The 19,543-nt window shown below is 51.8% G+C and overlaps 1 protein-coding gene across 4 annotated transcripts in view; it reads right to left on the bottom strand.

Annotated features, from left to right (window-relative positions):
- Positions 1 to 19,543, bottom strand: part of FRMD4A (FERM domain containing 4A) — a 327,549-nt gene that overhangs the window by 95,027 nt on the left and 212,979 nt on the right. For all 4 annotated transcript variants that reach the window (XM_058282382.2, XM_058282383.2, XM_058282381.2 and 1 more), the window contains exons 5-7: positions 18,976 to 19,060; positions 8,366 to 8,422; positions 7,516 to 7,538 (exon numbers count right to left, since the gene is read on the bottom strand). In XM_058282382.2, the coding sequence (XP_058138365.1) occupies positions 7,516 to 7,538; positions 8,366 to 8,422; positions 18,976 to 19,060 (165 nt within the window). The remainder of the gene's footprint in view (positions 1 to 7,515; positions 7,539 to 8,365; positions 8,423 to 18,975; positions 19,061 to 19,543) is intronic.

The raw sequence follows: 19,543 nt of genomic DNA, 5'->3' as shown, positions 1-19,543 counted from the left end.
ACATTTTTCTAATCATAAAATCAATGACAGCTGTTTTATTTCAGTGGCCAATTTTTAGAAGTGTAGGAAAGTACACCCCAAATGATCAAATGGTCTAATTATGATTTAAAAGCGCTTTGAGTTTAGTAGTAAAAGCACTTATATTAGTACAAAGTAGTGATACTGGTAGACAAAGAATTGTGATTTGTAGACTGCTGTTTGGATTAATCCATTTTCAATGCTGTCTCTTAGCTAGACAAGAAAATAACTGTCACTTTTTAAAAAACAAATCAATTTTATTGATACATATTAATAAAGCATATGATTCATCCAAAGTGTATGATTAATGGTGTTTGGTAATCACATAGTTGTGCATTCATCACTTCAATCAATATTACAGCTTTTTCATTATTCCAGTAATAATAATAATAAACAAAAAACAGACAAATAGGAAAAATTTTCACCTCTCAATATATGTGTCCCCTGCTGAATATAGCTGCTATTTCTGGTTATTATGACACATTTATTAATTTACTTATTAAGCAGTTTTATTGAGATACATTCACATACCATATGATCTATTCAAAGTATATAATCAATGGCTTTGAGATAATCATAATGTTGTACTTTCTTCACCTCAAAAAATTTTAGAAGAATTTCATTGCTCCAAAAAGAAAAACTTCACACCCCTTAGCAGTCCTTCCCCAGTCCTACATAGCCACTCATCTAATTTCATTTCTGTAAATTGATTTATATAAATGGAATCATACAGCATGTAGTACTCTGTGTCTGGTTTCTTTCACTTAGCATAATGGTTTTTTTGTCTGATATTAACATCTTGTAGTATTAAGTTACATTTTGTTCAGTTTTAAAGAAAAGGACTTAAATATGCAGTATTACCCATATTCAAATTTCACATGTGGTTTTACTATGCTGTACAGTCCCATGTTATATTTTTAAACTTTCTCTTGAATAATATAGATGACCTTAGCCTTTCCTTTCAACCACTTTCATACCCAAAACAGTACTGCTTGTTACTAATATTATGTTGACTTCACTGTCTTTTAAAGATAGCAATCCACAAAGATGTTTATATTACTAAAAATACAAAAGTCTTTTAGAAGAAAATTAGCTCCTTGTCTTCTTTCCTGTTGATATTCTAAAATTTTTCCTTTAACCTATGATTTCCCTAAATGGTGTCATCGTGCCTCATGACAAAGGACCACCAAACCTGGAGTTTTCAGACCAACTAAGCCAATTTTGGTTCACATTAACTCACAAGTATGCTTTAAAAGGTAGAATGGATTTCCAGAAAAGAAAAAAAATCAACAGGGCACTTAAATTTTTTTTTTGGGGGGGTCACAGAAATGTCATCCTCTTGATCTTCTTGGCAGACTCTTGGCCACCTAGTCCCATGGTTTATGGAAGATAAAATATTCAGAGGTCTTTGCTGTTTTGTATTTAACTGCCATCCCAGAGGTCCGAGAGCAAGCTGTCTGTGGAAGTTAGTGGGAAAATGTCAGCACAAATAAATACTCCAACTTTTTTTTTTTAGGTACCAGGGGTGGGGGATTGAATCCGGGATCTTGTATGTGGGAAGCCAGCGCTCAACCACTGAGCCACCCTGGCTCCCCTGAGTTGGTTTTTTCTTTTGTTTTCTTATTGTTTTTTTTTTTTTTTTAGGAGGCACCATGAACTGAACCCGGGACCTCCTGTGTGGGAAGCAGGTGCTCAACCACTTGAGCCATCCCCTCCCCCAACTTCTTCTTTTAAATGGGGGTGAGAATCAACTTCCCTGAGCAGAGGATTGGTATTTGCTTCTATTGATGGAGTAACAACCCTCTATTTCTAAAAGCAGACATTTTGTTCTGCAGTCCCCACTACCAATTATGCAGTGGAGTTTCCCGTATCGGGGTCAGCACACCCAGGGTGCGATGGATACGCTTCACCCAGGAAGAACCAACCACCTTTGTGATCGTGGCATCTTCCCTACCAGGGAAGTATTTTTTTTTTTGTTTTTAAAGGAACAAAATTAGAAACCTGCAGATAGAGAACTCAGGGGCACAACTCTATTTCTCACTGACCGCTGAGCTCTGAGCCGCTGGTTCTCTCCCCCTTGGACCAGCCTTGACTTTTGTACTGCGTCCTGGGAACTCGCCCCAGGCACCCCCTGGAAACCTTCTCCTTTGGTGTATTTCTTTGAAGAGTGAGCCTGCAGGGCTCGGCCTGGAGCTGGTGAAGCAAGTGCGGCTTCTGGGTCTTTACCAGGCACTTCCTGACACCAGCCTCTCTCAGGTGTGCTTTGCTCACCGACCCCCTGTTAGCATCCTGGGTTAGTGTCAGAATTTGTATCCTGTGCTCTGTAACCAAGTATTTCCAGGCCCACACACGGCCCAGAAGCACAAAACCTTGACTGATTTGGTTGCAATCAATCTTGCTAACAAAAAAATTCTACATCACAGCTGTTTCCACTGGTCTCCGTGAAAGACTGGATGGTGGTTCTTTACACTGAAGTTAGGATGGATTTTGCATTTACGATTCCTGCTGTTCAGCGGGAAGCATTTTTTAATCGCTCCGCCGGCTTTGCAAAATGTTCAGAGTGCCTTTTTTTTCCTTTGGCAACACACTTTTTCGAAAGCTCAGAAGGGGAAGAGGGAGTGCTTCTCAAAATCAGAGCAAGGAGAATGGCCGGTAGAGTTTTTCGGTCAAGGTCCCCAAAGAGAAACAAACAAAATCAAGTTCTTCTAAGTAAGCCCTCACTTCCCAAAGCTTAGCCAAAAACCTTCCATCTGATTAAATGAGAACGTCGCTAGACAAGGCGAACATCCCTGTCAAGATGATTCGATGAGATGTTTCCGCAGGGAGATTTTTAAGGAAGAGGATATTAGTTTTCTAACAATAACTCAAGGTTTGTTTTTTCACTTTACTCTAAAACCGCAGCACTCAGCACTGAAACACGGAGGCCTCTGTGATGAAAAAGTACACACACATGTAGATAACGTCTGTTAGCTGGCTAACGTTCAACAGCGAGTCACAGATTTTCTTTGTAAACTGCGCAGACACCTCTTAAACCGTGGCTGCCTTAATTACGTGCTGTTTGGCTATCAGTTTTTTGAGCAAAAACGCCAACTTCCCCCGGTTTCCTGACTGCTGATGGATGTTAAGCTGTATATATACCCACACCAGGAAACGAAATCCAGTGACCACATGCTGTGCTCAGGAAAATAATAAAGTGAGAGAATGCTGTTTCTAGATCAGGCCCTTTCCTAAACCTTTAACGGAAGCTGACAAACCGGTCGACTGCGCGGCGTTAGATGAACACGTGTGGGTTGCCTGCCGGGCCGCTTCCTTACCTACGCCTCATTCATGCTCTTTCCTGCATTGCTGAGCCCAGCGTTTCCTTGCACAGCTCAGTGAAAGTGGGGAGTAAGCATTTCTATGAAAAGAAAACCCAAAAGCAGAAACGAAAACAGCCTGAGAGCGGTGCGTCCGGGCGGCTCTGCAGCCCCTTGTCTGTTAGGACAGCTCAGCACTCTGCACTTCTCTCTTTTTGTAAACAGAACCCCTTTTCTCTTGCACTTCCGGGGAACACTCCTATCATTTGCCTATTTTTAATACCATTTCCCATAAACATAACTTGTATAGAGTCACTCGGATGTAAACACAGAGGATAACGATAGCATCCCGGGCAAAAGAGCCCTTCCGGAGGTGGGGAGTGGTTAACTGGCTTTTGGGCTGGGAGCCCTCCTTTGGAAGGTTACTTATCCTTTAGATTCTAGAATATTTTAGAATCACGCCTGGGGCCCAGGGATCTGCAAGTTCTAAACCGACGTCACCTTTTACTCCCGCGTGGAGGAAAATGGGGTCTGTTTGGCAAGGGCACAGGTGCAGGGCGGGCGAGCCGAGGAGACACGGCGGGCTGCAGCCCAAATCCCTTTTCATCACAGCCAATGACGAGCACGCGGCATCTCGGCTCCCTCGCGTCCAGCCACCGCCCCGAACGCGGCCACCTTCCAGCACCGCAGAGGGACTTCCCGAGCGCCGGCCCCCCGGGTCCCCCGGCCCCCCTGGGCCTCTGAAGCGCTCTGCTAACCACAGGCCTGATGCGGACGGTGGGTGCGGCTCAGGGACCCCGGGCAGGGGATCCCCTGCCCACCACGACGCGCGGCGGGGTGACGGCCGCCCGCCAGCGCTGCTCTCCGCGCCCAGCCCTCACGGCCACCGCGAGGCTGCGCGGGCAGGCGAGGCGGGCCCAGAGCCGTGTTTCTCTGAAGCCACCGACCAGCTCATTAGGGCCCCCGGACTGCTCCCCCTCCCCGGCCACCCGTGGGGCCGCTGTTCCCAGGAACTGGGAGTGCGCTGGCCACCGTCCCCATCCCACCCTGTCGGAAATAAGAAATATTTCCAGCAGAGTGCAGAGCTAGAGAAAAGAAGAGGGAGAGGGAAAAAAAGGGTCCCCAGAGAAAGGAGACCACTGCATCTGTGGTTTTTAACCATTTTTCACAGGACTCCAGATGCCTTCAGAGGAGATACTGCCTGCCCGTATCAACTCCTTCAAATTCCAAATTTAGGACACAGAGAAGGAACAAGAGGAAAGAATGCAGCAAAGTAAGCTACTACAACCTGGAAGTATTTCCTTCTGTAGCCTCGGAGCCGTCATCGGGCGCCTGCAGGGTGCCAAGTCTCCCATGGAGGCCAAACTTAAAAATTTGACCACCTCTGCTTCATCCCAAGAAATGAGGAAATGTAACTAAAGGGAGGGGCATCTAGGGGTCTCCATCTGCAGCCAGACAAAGTGAGCTGAAGGGGCCAAATGTCAGATCTTGGCTCTGTAAACGACAATCCAAGGGCCATATCTGGCCCTCCACCTGCTTTTGGATGGCCCACGAATGAAGAAGGACTCTTACATTTTAAAGTGGTTGGAAAAAATCCAGAGAAGAATATTATTTCGTGACACATGAAAATGATAGGAAATTCAAATTTCAGTCTCCATAAATTTTTCCTTTTCCTTTTTTTTTTTTTGCGGAGGTACTGGGGATTGAACCTAGGAACTCGTATATGGGAAGCAGTTGCTCAACCACTGAGCTACACCTGCTCCGTCCATAAAGTTTTATTTGCACACAGCCACGTGCATTCGTTTATCTACTGTCCGTGCCTGCTTTTGCGATAACAATGGCAGAGTCGAGTCATTGTGACAAAGACTGTACGGCCGCAGAACCCAGTGTATTTACTATCTGGTCCTTCACAGACAAAGTTTGCACATTCCTGTTTTAGATTGCAAAATTTTTTTTTTCTTTATACTGTTCCTAAGATATCTGAGAACACAGATCTAAGGCTTAGAAATACACAGGGAGAGCAAAGAAAATTAAGACCTTAGACATTAGTTAAGGTATGGGCTTAACAAAGATAGACAATTACAGGTAGACTACAGGTGTCAACTGAAAGCAGTCCATCTTGTATTTGCCGACCAAATCCCTCAAAATGTGAGAAAACACACAAGCTTCCTGATGGGAGAGAGGTATGACTTGTGTTTCTTTTTAATACCAACACCCTGATTTCCTATTCACGGGCGAGAATCTTATGCCCTGACCTTGGATTCCAGTCCATGTGGTTTAGTCTTTCTTTCTCTAGACCTTCACTCTAAAGACAGGGCCCTTCTGGACTGTCATCACGGGAGGAAAAGGCTGTAGTTTTATAGGGTGGTTAGGCAGTTCACAGCTTTCACGGCAGCTATTAGGCTGGTGAAAAAGGAATTGCAGTTTTGGACCATGATTTTTAAATCATTATAACTAGGCTCAAACACATCTTTATTAATCAAAATAGGAAACATTACAATCAACATGTTTTTTGTCAACAAGAAATAAGTTTATGTATTCCTATAGCGTAAAAATCCACGCTTCGGGATTTGACGAACTCTTGGAAAGCATTTTCTGCATCCTACTGGTTGAGAAAGCATTTTCCCTGCAAAAAGGTGTCAAGAAGCTTGGAGAAGTGGTAGTTGGTTGGCAAGAGGTCAGGTGAAAACGGCAGATGAAGCAAAACTTCATAGGCCAACTCGTTCAACTTGGGAAGCGCTGGTTGTGTGATGTGCAGGTGGGGTTACTGCGGTGAAGAATTGGGCCCCTTCTGTTGACCAACGCTGGCTGCAGGCATTGCAGTTTTCAGTAAATCTCATCGATTTGCTGAGCCTACTTCTCAGATGTAATGGTTTCACTGGGATTCAGAAAGCTGTAGTGGTTCAGACCGGCAGCAGACCACCAAATAGGGACCATGACCTTTTTCTGGTGCAAGTCTGGCTTTGGACCTTTGAAGTGCTTTGGAGCTTCTTCTCAGTCCAACCACTGAGCTGGTTATCGTATAAAATCCACTTTTCATCACACATCACAATCTGATCAAGAAATGGTTCATTGTTGTTGCACAGAATAAGAGAAGATGATACTTCAAAACAGCGATTTTTACATTTTCAGTCAGCTCATGAGGCACCCACTTATCAAGCTTTTTCACCTTTCCAATTTGCTTCAAATGCTGAACCATAGAATGGTCAACGTTGGGTTCTTTGGCAACTTCTTGTGTAGTTTAAGAGGATCAGCTTTGATGACTGCTCTCAACAGGTCGTTGTCAACTTCTGATGGCTGGCCACTACACGCCTCATCTTCAAAGCTCTCATCTCCTTTGCAAAACTTCTTGAACCACCACAGCACTGTACGTTCTTTAGCAGTTCCTGGCCAAATGTGTTGTTGATGTTGCAAGTTGTCTCTGCTGCTTTATGACCCATTTTGAACTCAATTAAGAAAATCCCTCAAATTTGCTTTTTGTCTAAAATCATTTCTATAGTCTAAAATAAATATAAAATAAACAGCAAGTAATAAGTCATTAGCAAAAAAACATAAAGTGAGAAATGTACATTAAAATGATGTATAAAATAACACTTATTTAAAAATGTATGCCAACATCAAATGGCAAATTTCAACAATGCAAAACTGCAATTACTTTTGTACCAACCTAATACTTCTGTTCATGTTCTCTCCAAAGAAATATCCTGAGAAGGATGGAAATTGGAAGTGGGATATTTATGTAACATGTTCATAAAATAAATGTTCATATATAATAACATTATGTCCCTTGAGGATCAGGGGCTAAAACTGGGAGGGAAAAAGATGTCCATCTACTTGGGTGGCATGTAAGGGGGACTTCCAGGGTTCTCTGTGGTCAGACTCAAACCAAGGCAGCCCCAGGAGATGAGGAGCAACCACTGGACTTCTGTTCAATGGCCCTTTGAACCGCTGGGTTCAGTCTCAGCTTCGTAGTGACTTCTGGGGACTTCGTGCAGCAGAGAACATGCTGCTTGCTACTACTGCTTTCTCCACTTGACCTATATATTTCAGTGGACAAGCTAGGCATTGCATCTCATTATTAATATACAATACTAAGAAATATTAGTAAATTGTCCTATGAAAAGAGAGACTGAATATTTTTTTTTCCAAAGACAGCAGAATATATTTTTAAGCAAAATAAAAAAAACTTTTGGAGACTCACCTAGAAAAATCTCCCTTTGCTTCCTGTAAAAGAGAAAATTAAACATCAATGAAGTACTGATTCAGAGTTGTAGTCTCTAAAATAGATCTATAATCATGAACACTCCTATACTGAATGAGCCAAGTTCAGCTCACTTTTGCTCTCAAGCTCTTGACTTGAGAAATAGAATTAAGCAGGAAAGCCCGTACTTGCCACCTGCATATAAGGCAATCAGACTGTCATAGATTTTAGACATAGAAAGTGATTCAAAATGTCAAAATGCACCGTGTCCCCCTGTAGGAAGTGCCTCACTTGTGCTAGTCCAAAATTCTGAAGCTGAACAACAGTTGCCTGGGTAGACTGGGCATTTCCTGTGTCACTCCTCAGCCTTTGTCGATATGGTGGTCATGTCCCAACTCTACCGAAGATGCGGGAGGCAGGCGCCACGGATCCTTCAGCAAACCTGGCACAGCACTGCGCTCCCTAAGTACTTGTCGAAGGAACGAATTCATGGCGCCATTTCAGTTCACTCTGCCATTGACACATTCTTCTTCACGTAAGCGGAAGGTCTTCTCCTTGCCTTTCCAGGGGACAGGAGGCGATTCTCTTGGCAATTACTTCTTGGCTTTCCCCAGGGGGTGGTGGTGGCAAACTCAAAGAAGATGGGATTATTTGATGAATCTCAGTTTCTTCCAGGCTCAGATTATACGTAAAACTTCCCTTTACAGGGATCTGCTGTAAATGTTGGGCTATTCCAAGTCCCTTAAGAAGACCATTCGCTATTGGGTACAGCTCCTGGCTCTGCACGCTAAGTCTCTTCTCTCTTCTCTGTGTGAACCTGGGCTATACAGGGGAGGGGAGAAGAACTTACCTGTAAGATGTAGGAGGCCAATTCAAACACGACTTCGCTGTCAACGTCGATAAGCTCCTGAAGGAAAAACAAACAAACACGTCAAGTTGGTGCTTCAACAACTTCTGTTTTTATAACATCTCAAAAGAGGCATGGTTTTTCTCCTCAAGGTGCTCCTTGAACCTCAAGTATTCAAAGGATATCTTTAGTTCCTGAGACAACTGCTCTGAAGTATTTTGCCCCAAATGATCTCTGACCTCCTTTCCACGGCTCTTAGCCAGATGGACAGTGGTCCTAGCATCAGCTGAATGGCTGGTTCTCCCAAAGGCTTCCTGGCAAGGGGATAAGGAGTGCAGGGATTGGTCCCCAGCTGATTACAAACTTGCCATCTTATGAATCACTGGAGTATGGATATTTGATAATCCGTTGTGGGTTGTTATTTTATATTCCCTCCAAAACTCTGCTTTAGAACCCGTCATAAAGTTTTATGGAAAGAAATGTTCTATTGGGATTGTGACCCATTAAATTAGCATTAATCAAAAGTAGCTAAAATAACAAATTCAGTGCCTCAGTTGCACAAGGCACTTGGGCACAAGGCACATGAGCTACTGAGCACATGGAATGTCATGTGCTCAGTAGCTCAACGCAGCTAGCGGCAGTTGTGTTGTCAGCCTGGAGGAGGAGCATTTCCATCATTCCAGAAAGTTCTATTGCTTGGCGCTGTTTCAGTGTCTAAGCTTAAAAATGCTTCTGTTCCTAGTAGTTCTTCCCCCAAGTATTTAGCGGTGAACTATAGGCATGATCTTAAAACTAAACCAACCTCTCATTTCTCAAAAGGTATGCTGCACGTATCTCAAAGACAACGGGAAACCTGGGTCCATCTGCCAGCAAGACAGTAACAAACAAACCAGTGGGCTTGAGACTTCTGTTGTCACGCGTACATAGAGATGTCCACCTTTCTCGTTCTCTCCCCAGTATCGACAGCGCCTGGGGTGAGTGACTGGACCATGGAAACAGTTAGACCCTGATGTTCTGAGGACAGAAACCCAAAAACCTCAAGGAGTTTTCCCAAGGCTGCAGGTCTCAGGGGTAGAGCTGGGGTGGAGCAGGCCTCCCAGCTTCCTGGGCGGCCTGTGAAGCCCCTCATCCGCTTCCCCAAATCAGCCAGGACTCAGGCTCCGTCAGCATGGTCTCAGGGCATACCTACCACCGGGGTTAGCTGGGAAAGCCACCTTGCATTTTTGCACGTGAATTTTAAACCAAACTCTGACTCATGAATTTTCTAATTATCTTTATTATTTTTCTGCACTCTGTGATTAGCCCTTTGAATTCAAAACGATGCGTCCAAGCGAGCCTGTACCTTCTCAGGGAGGGATCGCCTTTGGGCTCCTTTGGGTCCAAGAATTTTGCAGTGAGGGCTAAGGGAACTGGAGAGCACCTGCAAGGTCCTGGGACAATCATTCCATGCTCAACCAGCTGGAAGAGCCTTCTGGCTGCTGGAGCTGACACAGGTGGCCAGTGTCGGGATGTGGAAGAACGCCTGGAACTGCAGCACTGGGATTACCAGGGCCCATCCAGAAGGTAAACCGTTTAATGGCACACGGATGATTTAAAAGAAACAGTGACGGGGGTTTCCACCTCGGATCATTTCCACTCTCACTTGGCTGCTCGTTTCCATTCCCACCCATCGGCTCCGCGAGGGTGCTCACGAGCATCTGTTGGCGTCGTGGAATGTGCGTGCTCTTCTGGCACACGTTGAGGTCTGGGCCGCCAGGGGCCGAGCTAAGGGTCAACACCCCGAGAGGCAGAACCAGCCGCCAGCAAGCAGCGCCTGCGATGGTGGGCACAGCTTCCAGGTCCTCGTCTGAGCCACCTGCTAAATGAAGGTCTTTCTCGCCACGTGGGGGCTGCTGCGGAGCGGCGGGAGGACGTGCTCTGACCTTCTGCAGCCCTGCGAGGTGACAGCAGCCTGTCGTCCACAGGAAAGCTCCACACAGCCCGAGCGAACGTCTAACGGGATTTAGCCAGGTTCAGTCTCGCCGTATTTGAGCCCCGGCCAGGTGAGAACTAGCAGGTTCCACGGGGTGTTTCCCACCGTCCCTGCCCTTGGAGAGAAGATATGAAAAGCAGTGGGAGTCAAAATGGGTCAGTAAGTGGGAGAAGGGTTCAAGGACGATGGGGCCCAGGGCCAATGTGTGGAAAGAGAGCTGCATTATTGCTTCCGCCACTTCTGCTTGATGAGTTTCGGTTCGGGACTCGCTCCGTTGGGTCTGTAGTGATCTCCCTGTGGCATCCGGGAACCGGACGAGGACTGGCAGGAAGAGGCGTCCTGGGTTGTTAAGAAAACACTTTTCAAGCCCTGATTGGTGACTCCTTTCCCCTTGGCGTGCCTCACCCTCCTGGGGATCTGATCCTTCAATCCCCGGCGGCCTGCAGGGCCCTCGGCTCTGCCCGTTGTGCCCCTCTGCCCTCGCCCTGCACACCCTGACGCTGAGTCCCCCTGGGAGGTAACGAGCGTTTCCGGGGCCCCTGGGGTCAGAGACGCGCGGCCGGGGCGTTGGGACGACGACGGCGCCTCTCCTCGCCTGGCTTCTCCGGCAACCCAGGGCTGGCTTTTTCACGGCGACCGTCCCAGCGGAGAAAACCAGCCGAAGGCGACCCCAAGCCCGTGCCCTCCCCAGGCTTGCGGTTTCCCTTGACCGCCTCGTGGGAGGCAGGAGGGGGGAGAGGGACCCCCGAGGGGACGGAAGGGGCTCTCTGGGGGCTCGGCCAGGGGCCAGTGTTGACCTGCCCCTGCTCAGCCTGTAGCCTGCTCGGAGCCCTGAGCAGCGGCCGTGCGGGGCCGTGTGGGGTCGTGTGGGGCTGTGTGGAGCGGGCTCCTGTGCCCAAGGTGCAGGGCAGCTCCTGGCCGTGGGCCGCGCTGGGAAGTGGCAGTGCTGGCGGCAGGGGAGGGGACAGCTGCTGGCCCGCCAAGTGCGCCGGGGCGCCTGGCCTCCGTCCTCGCGGAGAAGGTGCGCCCCTCGATGTGGGAGCCGGCCGTCTGCAGGTGCGCGCCCGCGTCCGGGGCCGGGCTGCGGGCGCCATCTCCTCCCCGCAGCCTCGCCTCGTCCCAGCCGGGCAGGTCGCCGAAGCCCAGAGGCTCGCGTTACGCAGCGGCCACCCCCACTCTCAGAAAGACCCCCACCGGGGTCCCGGGCGTGCCACACAGACGGCCCCCCGAGAAGCCCACGGGCAGGTGGCAGGGACGGTTTCCAGAAGCGGGGAGAGTGGGGCCCTTCCTGTCCCCGTGGCCCCGAGGGGCTTCAACCTGGAAACTCAACGCAGAGCAGCCCCCCACGTCGCGACCCCAGCTCTCAGCGGCCACTGCTGGCCGTGCGCCGGCGAGGCTGGTTATCAGCACCCGCAGGCTGAGCCTGGACCGGGAGCCTGGCAGGGTCCCTGCGAGGCCCTCGGGGTGGCCCCGGGGGGTTCCTGGAGAGGCCTCCCGCCACCCAGCACCTTTCTTCTCATCAGCCCCCCACCCTCCGTGATATCCCTTCACTCTCACCTGGGCAGGACAGAGCAGGTCACGTCTGTCCCACCCCACCAGCTCCATGAATACCCCCTCCTGGCCCCCTGGAGCTGCCCTCCCCTAATGGGGACACTTCCTGGAGACGTCACAGGTCTGGTGCGTGCAGTCGCCGAGGTGACGTGGACCCGGGGGACACACTGCCCCTAGACTGCATGATTTATTTCAGCTCGCCGCCGTTTCCGGCGTCTCAGCGCCCCAGTCCTGCCTCAGCTGTTGGGCATTTCTACCATTTCCAGGGACCTTTAGCACGCCGTGCGCCCCGCAGGTGGCAGCGCTGTTGGGGTCCCTGCACCTGTGTCTTCGAGGGTGTGGCTCGCTGCTGGAGCGGCTCTCGGAAGCAGGTCCCGATGCCCCAGTTTAACCCGCTGGCGGTGCCCTCCCTGCGCAGCGCGAGAGCACACCTCACTGCACAGGAGCCGAGGGCCACGCGGGGTGCCTGGGGAACGGCCGCGGCGCTCACGGAGCTGCCCGGAGCCCGCACGGCTCTTGCTCCGCCCTGTGCCGGCTTTGCTTTGCGTTCGTCCAACGATCCCCGGGCTCCTCGCCTTCCACACCCGGCCTCACCGCTGCCTCCGCGGCTCTGGGATTTCTCCTGCTGCCCCGTGCACCTGGCCCCCCTCGGGGTGCTCCCGAGGCGACGGGCGCAGTCGGGGCCGCGCGGGGAGCCAAGCCAAGCGGGGAGGGCATGCAGATGTGTTTCTAGATGCTGTCCAGGAGAGCCCTCTCTCCCCCTCTTGCCCTCCTTTCTCTCCTTCTTTTCGTATAAACCTGCTACACTCAGTTGAAGAGGTAACAACTCTCTGAGACTAAGACTTAGGCTGGCGACTTTGACCTTGGGGTCTTGATTCTGGATTTTGCTTTTCCCACCTCCAGCTGGGATGGCAGCATCGGCTTACGAGCAACGCTCTCCCAAGTTCTTCGATAAGGCCTGCTCATTTCCATGTCCAACCAGTGACGATACTTCCACCTCCGTAGCAAAGGCGGCCCAGGGAAGACGATTTAAACGTCAGGCATTTCCCAAGCCCCCACCCTAAAGAGGGCTGGGAAAGCCCTCCGCACATGCCAAACGGAAACGTTCAGCTTTTCCTTTTTTGACATGAGCGGCTCGCGGTGGGCAGAAGGAGGCCCCGCACTTGGGGAGCCATCAGTGAGAAATGATTGAGCACTGGCGACGCACTCAGCACAGAGACAGGTGGCAGAGGGCTGCCCTAAACACGCTCCAGGAAAACGCTCGTACCCATTTTCACTCCAAGCCGGAGAAGCGCGATTCGGTCCGTCTCGAGGGGGTGGCCATGGATCTGGGACCTTGCGTTGCTGCCGTGGCACAAAAAAGTGTGACCAGCACCCTGGAGGAGGGGATGGCCCGTCTTTTCAGGTCAAGGCAAAGAAACAGTGTGACTGTCAGAGGTTTATAATCATTATCCAGGTCCTGGAACCAGCCCCTCACCTTAAATCAAATAATCACCAAGTTACTTCCCAGGAGGACTGAATGGGAATCAAAGCGCTTTCAATGTGGAAGCAAGTTTTCGTATCTCTCTGAGGTATATGTGCAAAAGAGACTGGGGGCTGGCGCTAAGCTTTATTTCCCTTAAAACTTGAAGCTCTATCGTCAATGGGAATCCTTCTTTTTAAAAATTAAACCGATATTTTATTACTTAGCACTTGTGGTTTGCAAGGCTTTTTTTAAAAAAGGTTTATTTTATTTATTTACTTCTCCCCACCCCTTGTTGTTTGTGCTCACTGTCCACTGTCTGTGTCTATTCATTGGCCGCTGTCTGAGTCTGCTCATCTCACCAGGAACCAAACCTAGGACTTTTGAAGTGGGAGAGGCGCCCCATCGCTTGAGCCACCTCCGCTTCCTGTTTGCTGTGTCTCCCATTGCGCTTCCTCATTGTGTCATCTTGCCGCATCAGCTCGCTGCGCCGGCCCATCCTGTCAGCTGGCTGTCTCGCTCATCTGCTTAGGGAGGCACCGGCAACCAAACCCGGGGCCTCCTGTGTGATAGGTGGGCACCCAACTGCCTGAGCCACATCCACTTTCCTGCAAGGCTTTGGAAAATGACTGGGATGCCGGATTTTTTGACAATGTCCTCTTGCTCCTGCGGTGCCCAGGGTGGGCAGGCTCCAGGCTTGCCGCTGCAGGGGGCGGAGAGCTGAGCTGAGAGGCCCCGCCACCTGGGTCATTCCTGTTTGACAAGGCCCCTGCCCCCAGCGTGGGCTCGCTGACGAGCTCTTAGTTGGCTGCAGGAAGCCGGTGCCTGGAGGTGGAGCTGTCCGGGTGGAACTTGGCAGAAGAGGCCCGCGTTCTCCTGCGTTCTGACGGGAGCTGGTGACATCCCAGGCTGTGTGCCCAGGGGGCTTTTCCAAGGAACAGACGCATCATCGCCCTCTAGCCTTAGAGCTCCTGGCACCTGGGCTGGATTCACGCCCAGCAGAGCCCCTGGGGCGCCGGGTGCCAGCAGAGACCTCCCCTCCTCCTGCACCTTCACGGCGGACGGTTCCAGCCGCGCCCTCCCAGGACCGTATCCCACAGTCCTCAGCGTGGAGCGAGGACGACTGCCCTCCCCCCTCTGCAGAGAGCCAGGGGCACGAGGGCAGGGGGCGGGGAGGACCCCGGGTGGCCCAGCCTGCGTCTCCCAGTGGAGAGGGGAAGGCAGTCGAAGGTGGCCTCTGTATTTGGGGGAGACGGTTACAAACGACACACACACAAACGCCCTGCCCCGCGCCCGTGCCCTTGAGGAGGGCGGACGGTCCTTCTCAGGAGACGAGCGGGAGGCTGGAAATGCCCGAGGGCTGGAAAGGAAATGGGTGCCCAGAACGGAGGCAAGTGCCACCCCAAATCCTGGCGGTGGGCGGCTCTGCCCCGGGCAGAGAGCTGGTAGCTTCTCTGGAGGTAAAAATGAGTCACAGGGAAAAGACACCGAGGGCTGATCTCGGGCTCCCACTGAGGGTAAGGGAACTCCGCCAGCGCACAAGTGCCACCGTCTCCTTGGGAGCGCCCAGTTGTCTCCAAGTGCCTCACTCTTGCTAGGAGAGGAGGCGAGGGGCAGACCATTGAGGGGAGCTTCCAATACCAAAGACCGAGACCGACAGAAGTAACCGGGGGGCGCCGGGGGGGGGGCTGGAGGGAAGCAGAGAGCACGCACGGCAATTACCAGCCCTCGAGAGATAAGAGAACGTCTGTGTCGATGCGACGATGATGAGATCCTATAAAAAGAAGTCAGCTGTAGAAGGAACTTCTCAGCAATTAAAGACCTGATTGCCAGGATACAAAGAGAAGATCGTATTGATGAAATCTCCCAGAAAGTAGAATGAAGAAAAGAAACATGGAAAACAAGAGAGGCAAGGATTGGAGCTGGAGCCGGCCCCGTGGGCGGGAGCGCCTTGGGAGAAGGTGGGGCGGGCGGAGAGGACCTCATGGAAGAAGGACCCCAAGGGCTCCTCCTGGAACCGCAGACCAGGAGGCTCCGGGCGGAAGTGCCCGTGGAACGACGACACAGAACTCACAAGGCCGAGTGCTCCCCGAAAGTTCAGGTCCAAGGGGCCCAGGAGGACGCGGCCGTGGAGGGAGAGGGGCGCCAGGAGCACAAGACCGCGCGCAGCACGGCACCTCTGCAGGCCGCCGGAGGCGCGTTTCCAGTCCCGAGAGCGGTGTTGAGTCTGTATGTCTACGGCCAAGGGCACTGGTGCCAGAGAGGAGGGGAGAATCAAGGCTTTTCAGGTACACGAGGAGCCAGACCTTTCACGGCCCACACGCTCAGTGTCTGCATCCACTGGAGGATGTGCTAAGCGAGATCACGGCTTAAAACAAAACAAACAAACACAGGAAGCCACGGGCTCCAGGAAACCGAGGACCCAGTCCAGGGCGGGCTGAAGGGGCGGCGGGAAGGGGAGCCCTGGGTGCGAGCGGCGGGGCAGGCGCTGGCAGGCTGGCGCAGGGGCAGGTGGGCTCCCGGGGGGACGCCCAGAGCAAAGAGGGGCGGCTCGGACACGGCAAGCCAAGGAACGGAGGTGTGGCTGGGTGCGCGTGGAGATGAAGATGGCCAGGTGCTGGGGAAATCTGTGCAACATGTGGACAAAAGCAATGGGCACTCAGAAACTCAGCCAATAAAAGCAGGGCCGTTGATACCTTTAGGTAAAACGACGGTTTGTCTCAAGAAGGACGTGCGTTCTACTTGCTACAGTCGCCGTGACGCCTTGTGACCGTGGCTTCAACCCCGAAGTGCGCTCTCACCACTGGGAGAACCAGGAGCGAGGGGGACGTTGGGGTGATGGTCTACCCTAATTCTCACCTACTGCAAGGGGAATTCCATGAAGCTGAAAGGGCTACATCAAGGTGTAATGTCATGTGCCAGTTTTTCAGAAATACTAAGGCAACTACCAGGGAGAAACAGCAAAAATCCCTGGCTGTGGCAGGACCTGGGGGTCTGGACCCTTTGTAACAAGGCTTTTAGGACGGTTTCACTTTCAAACTGTCCCGTGTTACGTTGATAAGAGTGAATGTCCACCTTTTAAAGAGTGAAGGAAATAGGACTTGGAGGAAGCTGGAGAAACAGTTTGTTTTATCTGAACAGCTGAGACCCTACACCAAGGAGAGGCAGGGAGCGGATCTGACCCGGCCGCTGGGTGCATCAAGCCCCAAGGATCCCAACCAATGCCTCCCTCTGTAGGAAAGCCTCGGTGAACGACGGGATGGAGCACAATCGAGGGACGCCATCCCACCGGCAGCTCACAAGGGTCCTCTTGTCTCGCAGAATCTTTCCAGGATGGGCAGGATCTTTTCAATCCTCGTTCCACCAAAGAGGAAAATTCAGCTGGGAGACATTACAGAAGGCGAACACGTTTCCGCATCTACTGAGTAAAGTGCCCGACAGGGACCCACGGCTGCCTGACAGCCAAACCCCAACTCCTAACCACTCCCAGGATCTGGTTTATTGAGTCACGCCAAACAGGTTATACCACCTGCGCACCGGCCTCCAGGCTCTTGGCTTTTGGCGTCTGCAGCTAACCCGATCCCTGCTCTCCCCCTCTCCGTGGTTAGAGCCTCAAGGACGATAATTACATGTGGATATTTTCTTGTAAACCCAAGTACAAATCTGTGCCAACGAAAACTTGACTTTGGATGGTGGGAGGGAGACAGGGCTCTCGTGATGTCGTGGGTGTCCTGTAGGCTTTGGAGACGCCGTGGCGTGGTCGTGTGCAGGGCCAGGTCCTGGCAGAGTCTGAGCGGGGCGGGCCGGGTTTGCACAGCCACAGCCGCGGGGTCGGCCGCCCTCGTGCCTTGCTGCCGGCGTCACTGGCCCCTTGGGCGGGGGCACCTGCGGCCCTCAGCATGGAGGGTTTGTTCTCTCTCCTCTGCTGATCACAGAGCCTTCTCTGGGCTCCGGCCCGGGACGTGCGACTAGACTGAACCGACCAAGTGTGAGAGCGAGCCCTGCTCCTCTCCCTTCACCAGGCCTCTGCACAGGACGATTTCCAGCTACTTTGTACTTGCGGGAGTTGACGGCGCTTTCTTGGCCGCGAGACATTCCGGCTGCTGATTGTGGGGCCAGGGCTGCCCCCTGGTGGACAGTGCTGGCTTTTTCTTCTGAACTTCTCCGCAGCGCTTTTGCATTCAGGAAAAAACCACTGGGTGCTCTTGGCCGTCTGCGAGGTACGTAAGGTTGTGGTACTTACTCCACCTGCTGATGAGCAGGCGGGGTGGTGGTGGGGCTTAGAGGAGTGAAGGAATTGGCATCGTGAAGACGTTTAGGGTCTTCACCGTCCATTCAGCCGAAAAAAAAAACCCCACAAAAATAGGCCGCCAGCAGGCTCCGTGCTTGAGCTGGATTCCAGAGCTGCCTCCGCAGCTGTGACGCGTGAGAACCATCCCCCAGGACCGACCCGACCACTCCAAGGCCCTGCATGACTCCGAACAGGGCTCGTCCGGCAGTGAATGAGCTCGAGCACCCCCAGAATGGAAGTGATGGGGCATGTGGACTCGTGTGTGTTGTGTGTGCGATGGTCACTTGTCGCTGCGATCCCCCGACTCGGCTCAACACGGAAATACAGGCAGCTGGGCTCCCCCAGCCTCCGCGCGCGGCTTCACGCTCAGGTGGCTTTGGGGGGAGCTTTGAGGTGGGGGACGTGTGGACCTTCTCCCCCAGGAGGAGCAGCCCCCCTCCAGGGCAGCCCCAGAGGTGAGGCCAGAGCCCGGAGACCCCAGCTCTGACGTCTGGGCAACCGGCGACCTCGGCAAAGCTGGTCGCCACCCCGGCACCGCCTCTTCCTCGTGTGGCTACGGGCGTCTAAGCTAGGATTGAACTCCAAAGGGGCTGTGAGGACTCGGGCGGACGGTTCACCCTCAGCACAGCCGGCGCGAGCGGGAGGGCGGCTGCTGTGCCGACGAAGGTGCTTGATAAAGCCTGCGCTCGAGACGCACGAGCGCATGGGCAGGGGCAGTGGGTGGGCTTCTCTGAGCCGTGGTTCTTGAACCTGGATGGCGTTTCACAAGCTCTCCTCCCAGGGGAACGTGTGCGGGCATTTTGGGGTAGCCACCGAAAGGCAAGCCCTACAAACTTTTGGGGGGCATTGGAGGACAAATATTCTACAGCGCAAGTGACTGTTTTGCTCAACTAAGAACCATCCCACTCAAAGTGCCAATGACATCCCTGTTGAGAGACACTGCTAGAACATGGGAAGACAGTCAAATACACAAGCATTTAGCTGTAAGGTGTGCACCCCTATTTGCGAGACCCGGCTACGCCGACGAGCGCTTTATCGTACTTCCCTAGGATTTCCTGTCTCTGTTGCCAGCATAAGGAGACCCTTTGAATCAGACCAAGAAAGGCCCGCAAGGAGCCAAAAACACACAAAGGCATTGGAAGATTTCCCAGCGTTCAGCGATGCCTGCACTTCCACAAAGGGCTCACTGGTTTATAAAAATTAACTCATAAATTGCTTCTAACGCACCAATCAATGAAGGAACCTTTCTTAGGTTAGCAGCAACCTGGGATTCCCAGATTCGAAGGAAGCTTTCCGAGTTCCGTGGGAGTCTCTGCACAGGAAGAGCCGGCGCTTACCTTGTAGACGCAGGACTTGGCGTTCAGGAAGAAGAGCTCGACGGTGGCAGTGTCCTTCAGGTAGGAGATGCTTTCTATGTAGAACCTGAAAGAGACAAACCGCCGGTAAGCCGCAGGACGGTGGCAGCAGAAGGCAGACGGTTTTGTGGGGCCACACGATCCGAGACGAGGATTGGGATGCCTAGTCCTAAACAGACAAGAGCAAAAGGCCTCACCAACTGATGGGGTTCCATTCTGAGAAAAAAGCACAGTGTTTTAGGGTATTTATGTTGGTGGGGGACCGTCACACCTTCGAGATTCTGCCAGAGCTGAAGAACGGGCTGGACGCGGTTTTGCGAGGGCTGGCTTCAGATAATGTCTATGTCCTTGCTCCTCCCTTGCTTTGCAATTTGTTATAATGTTATTTGTTTCATCCCCTTACTTTATGCCTTAATCATTTTGAGTTGGAGTTTTAAAAAAATAATTTCTTTGGCTGAATTGAACGAGGGGGCCGTATTTCCATTTGAAATGACCTTTAGATGTCTTCCCCAAGTGTGATGTGGGAAGTGTGATTTGACTTCTATACCTC

Source organism: Dasypus novemcinctus, chromosome 20 (assembly GCF_030445035.2).
Source record: "Dasypus novemcinctus isolate mDasNov1 chromosome 20, mDasNov1.1.hap2, whole genome shotgun sequence".
In the NCBI taxonomy this organism is placed as follows: domain Eukaryota; kingdom Metazoa; phylum Chordata; class Mammalia; order Cingulata; family Dasypodidae; genus Dasypus; species Dasypus novemcinctus.
Note: the sequence above shows the minus strand (reverse complement) of the source record. Positions and strands in the feature narration are given on the sequence as shown.